This window comes from Moschus berezovskii, chromosome 23, assembly GCF_049115385.1.
Source record: "Moschus berezovskii isolate FMDL1 chromosome 23, NW_MosBer_1.0, whole genome shotgun sequence".
Taxonomy (NCBI): domain Eukaryota; kingdom Metazoa; phylum Chordata; class Mammalia; order Artiodactyla; family Moschidae; genus Moschus; species Moschus berezovskii.
The window spans coordinates 37,454,047-37,463,842 of record NC_142482.1 but is presented as its reverse complement, the minus strand read 5'-3'; the positions used below and the strand labels follow the sequence as shown (position 1 = coordinate 37,463,842).

The 9,796-nt window shown below is 40.9% G+C and overlaps 1 protein-coding gene across 1 annotated transcript; it reads left to right on the top strand.

The window, feature by feature from the left end:
• The first annotated feature begins 667 nt into the window (after nt 1-667).
• Nucleotides 668-8,424, top strand: LOC129543218 (HLA class II histocompatibility antigen, DQ alpha 2 chain-like). Its single transcript, XM_055406234.2, has 5 exons — nt 668-807; nt 4,226-4,474; nt 7,378-7,659; nt 7,897-8,071; nt 8,243-8,424. Exons 1-4 carry the CDS (start codon nt 726-728, stop codon nt 8,049-8,051), a joined length of 768 nt encoding a protein of 255 aa, XP_055262209.2. The 5' UTR covers nt 668-725; the 3' UTR covers nt 8,052-8,071; nt 8,243-8,424.
• The last annotated feature ends 1,372 nt before the right edge of the window (nt 8,425-9,796 follow it).

The window sequence follows — 9,796 nt, the reverse complement described above, 5'->3', positions numbered from 1 at the left end:
GGCAACAGTCAATGGCATTGCAAAGAGTTGGACACGACCGAGTGACTTCACTTTTATCATCGTGTATCATTTTTCTCTGGGTTACTTTAAGACATTTTCCCCCTTGCATTTCACAAGCTTAATAATCGATGTCTCTCGTGAAATTCTTTTGGTTTATCCTATTTGGGTTTTTCTCAGATTCTTGAAACTGTAAGATTTTTATGTCTTTATTCAAATTTGGGAATTTTTCATCCACTATTTCTTGGAGTACTTTTCAACCCTAGACTTTTTTCATCTCTCATGATTAAAATGTTAGATCTTTTGTTATTATTTCATAAGATTCAGGGTCTTTGTTTATATTTTTGGTCTAGTTTCTGTCTATTGTTCAAATTGAGTAAATTCTATTCATCTATTCACAAGTTCACGGATTCTGTTCTCTGTCATCTCCAGTCATACATACATGTCAGAAGACTCTGATTTAACATCTTCCCTCCTTTCATATAAAATCCCTCACATCCACTCTGAGTGGAGGCTGCATCAGAACCAGGGGATTCCCCAGTCCCTTCAGCCCCTTAGTACAAAGTCTTCAACAGGCAACTGAGGTGTCAACATAAGGGATTTTTCTGATTGGCCAAAACCTGACCCAGCCGAGTGTGGTTTTTGTGCTGTAGAGTTCCTTCTCAGTCAGCCCTCATCATTGCTCTGCAACTCAAAACAACAACTGCCGAGACTACCCTGAGTAGAGGATGGTTCTGAACAGAGCTCTGATTCTGGGAACTCTCGCCCTGACCACCATGATGAGCCCCAGTGGAAGTGAAGACATTGTGGGTGAGTGCACAGTTGAAGGATGTGGGGACTAAAGATGTGGAACAGGGAATCAGAGGAAAAACGAGATTGGCCTAGAACAGTAGAGACTCCTAAAGTGTTCTCAATATTAAGTAAATCTGAAAATTATAGCCATTCCTCCTTCAGGAAATCACAGTCCAGATCCACTCTCTTTGCTATCTGTACTGTTGCAGAGTTCACCAAGGTCATTACTCAGTTTCTGATATTGGATCCAGTGAATATGTCCTCGATAGTTCTAAGGCATTCATTCACAATTGACTCCAAGACTAGAGATATTTCCACAAGTAGATGCTTTGTTACGAAAAATCATGAACTGTTGCTCATAAATTTCTCTGAACAACTTTTGAAGCTATTTATATATGTCTCCTAGAGTTTATTTGAGGTAAGTAGTTTCATGAATTATGAATACTGTGCAGATACAAAGAAGGGTGACCTTTTCTTAGCCTCAGATCTACATACGTTTCCATGCTGACATCTGGCACAGGTGGGGAGGGGTGAGTGGGGCCAGCTGAGTGCCTTAACACAAGGCATTTTACCACACAGTCATCATTTAATCTTAGTTTGCATATGTCACCTCACAAATAATCAAATAAAATAGGTGTGTAGAAATGATTTCCAAGTATCGAAGACACATAAATATCAATGACTATTCTTATTTTTAAATTGCTGGTATCACAAGTATATCTTCATATTTTTCTTTAACAAAGTAGAGAATATCTCTATTTTTATTTTAAAATTGAGAACTTTATGATGAAAACTTGGTGAATTAAAATATATTATTCTCAAATTGTCAACTCAAATTGCTTATCTTTCAATTTACCTAAGGAAGACCTGTAAGAGGGAAACTGATTAAGGACAATTTAATTACATAGTCCCTTAGGCCCGTCTAGTCAAAGCTATGGTTTTTCCATCAGTCATGTATGGATGTGAGAGTTAGACTATAAAGAAAGCTGAGTGCTGAAGAATTGATGCTTTTGAACTGTGGTGTTGGAGAAGACTCTTGAGAGTCCCTTGGACTGCAAAGAGATCAAACCAGTCCATCCTAAAGGAAATCAGTCTTGAATATTCATTGGAAGGACTGATGCTGAAACTGAAACTCCAATACTTTGACCACCTGAAGCAAAGAACTGACTCTTTGGAAAAGACCCTGCTGCTCGGAAAGATTGAAGGTGGGAGGAGAAGGGGATGACAGAGGATGTGATGGTTGGGTGGCATCACCGACTCGATGGACATGAGTTCAAGCAAGCTGCGGGAGTTGGTGATGGACAGGGAGGCCTGGCATGCGGAAGTCCATGGGGTAATAAAGAGTCGGACACGACTGAGCGACTGAACTGACTTAGGCCTCTCTGTCTTTGCTGTCCCCCTCTTTCCATCCTCTCTTCTTATATTCCTTTATCCTCCTTTCTTTCCAGGATCCATCCCTGGCTCACACCTCTGTTGTTTCATAGACAGGAAGAGTGGGTTTGTAAAAGACCAAAGTAAAAAGCCAGATCATTCAAAAGGAAAATGAAATGGAGTTTAAATCTTCAGCAACTTTACTAATCATGGCAGCTCCCATTCTAATTTTTGTGGTAGTGAAGGCTTCACTGGCTTCTCCAGAGCACTTCCACATTTCCTCAGCATCACACAAAAGTGATGTCAGACTCAACTTACACTTTAGGCACAATAGGCACAGTGCCGAGAGCCTGCATTTCTTGTAGGGCCCCATAAATTTATTTTTCTTTTAAAATTAGGAGAAAAAGCTTTAGGCTTGGGGGGAAATATTTTAGTTTTTAATCCAACCTAAATTATATTTTTCTTTGTACCAATATGGTTTTAAAACACATTTTTAATATTTTTATAAAAGTAGGGACTTACAAAAGCAATAGTGCTTACAGCTCACAAATCATAATGCCCCTCTGGTGCCCACTGATTCTGACTTGCTTATGGTTCTGCTACTTTTGTGTCTGTCAGATTTTCCCCAAATCTCTGTAATTCTTGAGAACATCATTTGACATTTAATACACATTTCTGGGCACACAGTTCAGCTCAGTTCAGTTGCTCGGTCGTGTCTGACTCTTTGTGACCCCATGGACTGCACGCCAGCCTGCCAGGATTCCCTGTCCATCACCAACTCCCAGAGCTAGCTAAAACTCATGTCCATCAAGTCGGTGATGCTATCCAACCATCTTATCTTCTGCCGTCCCCTTCTCCTTCTGCCTCAGTCTTTCCAAGCATCAGGGAATTTTCCAATGAATCAGTTCTTCACATCAGGTGACCAAAGGATTGGAGTTTCAGCTTTAGCATCAGTGCTTCCAATGAATATTCAGGACTGATTTCCTTTAGGATTGACTGGTTGGATCTCCTTGCAGTCTAAGGGACTCTCAAGGGTCTTCTCCAACACCACAGTTCAAAAGTATCAATTCTTCAGTGCTCAGCTTTCTCTATGGTCCAACTCTCACCTCCATACATGACTACTGGAAAAGCCATAGTACAGAGCATACTAAATTTGGGGTATTCAAAGATAAAAGAGACTTCCCTAGTGGCTCAGATGGTAAAGAATCTGCCTGCAATGCAATAGACCTGCGTTCGATCCCCGGGTCAGGAAGATTCCCTGGAGAAGAGAATAGCAACCCACTCCAGTATTCTTGCCTGGAGAACTCCATGGACAGAGGAGCCTGGCGGACTACAGTTCATGAGGTCACAGAGAGTCGGAAAAGACTGAGCTACTTTCACTTTCAAAGATAAAAGATGTGCTTTCTGTCCCCTACAGGGAGCACAGATTAGTGATAGAAAGAAATGGTGCAGGAAGCAGAAGGACCATTGCTGAGCAGGACAGTGGATCCATCTGAGGCTGAAACTAAAAGTGACTTAGCTCCAGTTGACCCAGTGATGAGATGTTCTTTAGCAACAGCTGGCAGCCCAGAACAAGTACTAGACAGAAAGAATATTACATGTCTGCTCATGCTTAGTCGTTCAGTCATGTCCAACTCTTTGCAACCCCATGGACTTCAGCCTGTTAGGATCCTCCATCCATGGGGATTCTAATACTAGAGTGGGTTGCCAGCCCTCCTCCAAGGGATCTTCCCAACCCATGGATTGAATCCAGGTCTCCCACATTGCAGGTGCATTCTTTACTGCCTGAGCCACCTGGGAAGCCCATATTACATATATATTACTGTCTGTAAAAGGAGTCAAGAAGGTGAATTGAAGAGATAAGGAGGCTTCATTGCAGGGCCTTTTAACTAAGTAAACAACTACCAATACTGAGCAGGGAGGAAGTAGGTGCTGGGAATTTTATCTAGAGAATGTGCCACAGATGAAACCTACAGTGTTTGAAAGTCAATTTCTCCTGTCACTTTGTTTAATTATGTTTTCTTCTCTCTATTTTTTCACTTTCCTGTTCCTCACCCTGAATCAGCTGACCATGTTGGCTCCTATGGCATAAGCATATATCAGTCTTATGGTCCCTCTGGCCAGTACACCCATGAATTTGATGGAGATGAGCAGTTCTATGTGGACCTGGAGAAGAAAACGACTGTCTGGCAGTTGCCCCTATTTAGCAGAATTTTAAGTTTTGACCCACAGGGTGCACTGAGAAACATAGCTATCATGAAAGAGCACGTGGACTTCCTGACTAAATTCTCCAACTCTACTGCTGCTACCAATAGTAAGTGTTCAGCTACTCTTTGTTGATCTACCACTTCATATCAGGCCTCACTCCCTTCTTCCTTAAACACAGATACCCTTTGCTGCTGCTGCTTCTAAGTCACTTCAGTCGTGTCCGACTCTGTGCGACCCCATAGATGGCAGCCCACCAGGCTCCCCCATCCCGGGGATTCTCCAGGCAAGAACACTGGAGTGGGTCAGATACCCTTTACTACTTTATAAAACTCTTTTTCAAGGAGTCTCTCAATTTTCTCACAGTAATTGCTGAACCTCATCTTCTCCCATTTTACAAATCATTAGGTTAGCCAAAAGATTCCTTCAGTTTTTTAAGTAAAAATAAAAGACATTTATTTCATTTTCACCAAAAACTTTATTGAATAACATGTTCTCCATTTTGTTGCCCTACCTTGGAGATAGAAGCCCATTAATTGGGTTCCCCATTAAACCATTTACATACAAGTACACAGTTTTTATACTAAGGATTTGTGTTAAAAAGTCTTGTAAAGTTAATGTCTTTCACCCAGATATATCAAATGTCAGTGGAAGACCAGTGTGACTTCATTAGATACGTTTAGTGTATTTAGAATGCGAAAATTTGTGCTTTGAACTGTAGTTTAATACATGTAAAATTGCATCATAGTATTTGTTGTATTTGACCTAATGTAATCCTTGTATGATTTCATTAAAATTTTGTGTATATTTTACTGTTTTTTCAGACTAAAATTTTGGTAAAGGGCCTAGTTAGCAAAAGGTAGTTTTGAAATAGATGTGTATCTGGGCTGTTTTGAAGGTTATTTTCCTTTATAGCCCATTTAAGTTTAGTTTGGCTTAGTACATTTTTCAGTTATTTAATTAGTAATTTAAGTAAAATGTTTGGTAAATCATTGTGAAGTTCAGATTCATTATGGAGAGTTAATGTGCAGTAAGCATAATGTTTAACAATTTTAACACCAAAAATGTTAATCCTGCATAAACCAATTGTAATAATTAATAGGTGTTTCTGTATAGATTGGAAAAGGAAATGGCACCCCACTCCAGGATTCTTGCCTGGAGAATTCCATGGACAGAGGACCCTGATAGGCTACAGTCCATGGGGTCGCAAAGAGTCGGACACGACTGAGCAACTTAACTTTCACTTTCACCTTCTGACATTTTTCAGGCAAACTTCATAATTCCATCTTCCCAAAACTTTTTATTTTTGAGCAAAGAACTGTTCCAAGTGCCTTTAACAGTCTTCCAGGGAACTGAAATTTTTCCATTAAAAGAATTTTGTAAAAGCCAAAATAAATGGACATCTGAAGGTACAATGGCATGGTGAATATGGCAGATGAATCAGAACTTCTTAGCCAAGCTGTAACAGTTTTTCCCTGGTCATCAAAGGAACATTCAGTCTTGCATTATCCTGATGGAAAATTATGCATTTTCTGTTGACTAATTTTGGTTGCTTTTCCTCAAATGCTGACTTCAGTTGGTCTAGTTCAGAGCAGTACTTGTTGGGATTAATTCTCTGGTTTTCCAGAAGGAGCTTATAATAAAGAACTATCTTCCAATCCCATTATATACAAAACATCACCTTCTTTGCATGAAGACTGGCCTTTGGTGTGGTTGGTAATGGTTCATTTCACTTGTCCCACAACCTCTTCCATTCCACATTATTATACAGTACCCGCTTTTCACTATCCATCACAATTTGTTTTGAAAACAGAATGTTTTCATTACATTTAAATAGAGAATCACTTGTGGAAATATGGTCAAGATTTTTTTTGCTTATATGGAACCTAAACTTCAAAAGCAACAAATGACATAACCAAGCTGGTGCAAATTATTTTCAAAGCTTGATTTGGATATTTCTAGTATACTGGTTGTCTCTCAAATGGTATAATGTTGATTGTTCTCAATTAATATCTTGATTTGATTGCTCTCAATTTCAACAGGTCTACCCAACTGTGGAACATTGTCCACTGAGAAATCTCCAGTACAAAACTTTGCAAACCACTTTTGAGATGTTCAGTCAGTCACAGCACCTTCTCCATATGCTGCACAAATATTTCAGTTGTGTTTTTACCATTCTTGAAATAATCAAGCATAATACTTTAAAAATGTTACTTTTTTCCTTCCATCTTCATTATCAAAATGGCTACACAAAAATTCACAAATTTTGATAAGTTTTTAAATGCACACTGATATGAGAGCTCTTGAGAATCTCGTGGACAGTGAGGAGATCAAACCAGTAAATCCTAAAGGAAATCAACCCTGAATATTCATTTGAAGGGTTGATGCTGAAGCTGAAGCTCCAATACTTTGGCCACCTGATACAAAGAGCTGACTCAGTGGAAAAATCCCTGATGCTAGGAAAGATTGAGGGCAGGAGGAAAAAGGGGATGACAGAGGATGTGGTGGTGGGATGGCATCACCGACTCAATGGATATGAGTTTGAGCAAACTCTGGGAGATAGTGAAGGACTGCATTCCACGGGACTGCAGAGAGTCGGATATGACTTAGGGACTGGACAACAACAATGATAGCTGTCATGATACAATCTAACAAAATTATTTTGAATGAAGTTAGAGACAACTGAGCACTACTAGAACCATGGTACAGAAAAAATTCAAATGAACCTTCTGGCCAGTGCAATATACATTTCTATGATCCCTACTCCCATTGTGCAGTCTTTGACTCTTTCAAAGAAAGGTCCCATAGAGTTTATAGCCCAGAAGCGGGTACTTAAAAAGAAGAGAACAGGGATAAATCAGAGGCAGTCCATACTGGCTCCCAGCAGAAGGGAAACAAGAACTCCTCCACTATCAGACCGGGAAAGGTTAGTGGGAGGGCTCCCCCAGGAGGCCGTGCAGAATCACGGCAAAGCTATTCCTATTTCACATCTGTGTTGTTTCCTCACCATAGAGGTTCCTGAGGTGACTGTGTTTTCCAAGTCTCCTGTGATGCTGGGCCAGCCCAACACCCTCATCTGTCATGTGGACAACATCTTTCCCCCTGTGATCAACATCACATGGTTGAGGAACGGGCACTCGGTCACAGAGGGTGTTTCTGAGACCAGTTTTCTCATCAAGAGTGATTATTCTTTCCTCAAGATCAATTATCTCACCTTCCTCCCTTCTGATGATGACGTTTATAACTGCAAAGTGGAGCACTGGGGCCTGGATGAGCCACTTCTGAAACACTGGGGTATGTAGAGGTTCCACCCCTTTTGGTACGTTCTTTTCTCTGTCAGGTCCAGAACATCATGCTTGTTATCCCCTAATCCTTGTGGCCTTAAACTTCGAGGGATTCTAATGATAGACCTCACTCTCTTCTCTAAGCTCCATGCCCCAAGTCTGTAGAACCAACCCCTCTTCACCCCATCCAACATACACACACAGAAACCCTCTGTATTGTGACTTCCACAGAATTTCACTTTTCCAGAGCCTGAGATTCCAGCCCCTATGTCAGAGCTGACAGAGACTGTGGTCTGTGCCCTGGGGTTGACCGTGGGCCTCCTGGGCATCGTAGTCGGCACCATCTTCATCATCCAAGGCCTGCGCTCAGGTGGGGCCTCCAGACACCAGGGTCCATTGTGAGTCATACTCCAGAAGAGCCGGTAAGAATTCAGATGTGTTAAGAACTGGAGAGTATACAGGAGGAAGGAAAGTGAGAGGAGGCTGTGGACACAAATGTAGTTAAAAAGTTGTAGAATAGGGAAAGGGCAAGATGATGGCACAGAAGCCACTTTGGACCCACCAATCTTGATCTCATGTCTGTCTTGTTGCAGATGCACTGCCCATCTATGTGGATATGCCAGAAGAGTGGATATGCCAGATGACCTAGAACTATTTTCAGGCCAAATTCATCATATACCTTCTCTTCTCCTACACTCCTCCTCACACTTTTTTCTTCTGGGAGTTAAGATGCTATATCATCTCACATGCCCTCAGAATTCTCTCCCTGACCTTCTAGTACTTTTTCTTTTTTCAATTATTACCTACTATGGGATCCCTGAGATATCCCACTTAGCAGCCTAATTCTCCAATAGCCTTTAACTAATATATCCATGGAAGCAGTAAATCCCGTTATAGAGTCTTTACCAATTTTCTTTTTCTATCTCTCATCTCAGGGCTGACTAGGACCATGGCCTCTTATGCTTTAAGCTTGCTTAATCTCATTTCCCAGATTATGTTGCATACTCAGAGGAGTGACCTGTATAGACTGATAATATTTTGCATTGTTGTTGTTGTTTAGTCACTAAGTCATGTCCAACTGTTTGCAACTCCATGCACCATGCTCTTCTGTCCATGGAATTTTCCAGGCAGGAATACTAGGGTGGGTTGCCATCTCCTTCTCCAGGGGATCTTCTCAATCCAGGAATTAAACTTGTGTCTCCTGCATCGGCAGGTGAATTCTTTATTACTGAACCACCAGAGAAGCCCATTTTGCTGTCTTACCTGAGGTTAATATTTCTGTCTTTCTTCTATTCCCATTCTTGGTCACTGCCACCCACCCCCCAATTTGGGCATCAGTAAAAGTAATATATACCCTCTGCCTCTGGTGTAGATTTGTTAGAAATCAAAAACCATTAAGTTCATTTGTACTCATTTTAATATTACTTTTAAAGTTATGATAGAAGAATGTTAGGAGAAAGGAATTCTGAATCTCAAAAGTATCAAGAGTCAAAATTAGTTTCCAAAACTTTTAGTTTTTAACTAATGAATGGTGATGGGAGAGGTTTTCTTCTCCCCACCTCACACTTGGAAAAAATAAGAATTATCTCGGCAGGCAAACAAATGCAAGTTTGTTAGGAAAACATTAGAATAAGACAATAAAGCAGGTATCTGAGAATGACCAAATATTTTGTCCTTAGTTAGGGTTAGTAACAATAGGAAAAGGGATGGGGTAGAAACCAGACTTTCCTGACATGGCATGTGCAGGACAGTAGTGTGAATATGGCTGCAGAATGTTTCTAGGAAGATAAGCCTAAGCCTGGTTCACTGAATCTCTGTGCATTGCTGTGCACCTGAAGAACAACAAAACACCCCAATATCCCCAGCCCCTGCCCCTCATTCCTCCTGGCTAATGGAAGCATAAACCTACAAGGGAGAAATCCCAGGAGGGACAATGCAGTTGAAGCAGTGTAGAAGTGGCTATGGGCACTGTATCCTCCTCTAGAGTCACTGCCTTTCAGTGAAACTCCATTCTCTGACTCTCTTGCGTGTGCCCAAGACCTCACTCTTGGGAGTGTATGTGACTTGGCTTGAAGTCATTTTTGCCCTAGAAAATGTTATAGGCACTTACCTCAGTCTTTCCACTCTGCAGTTACTAATTCCATATT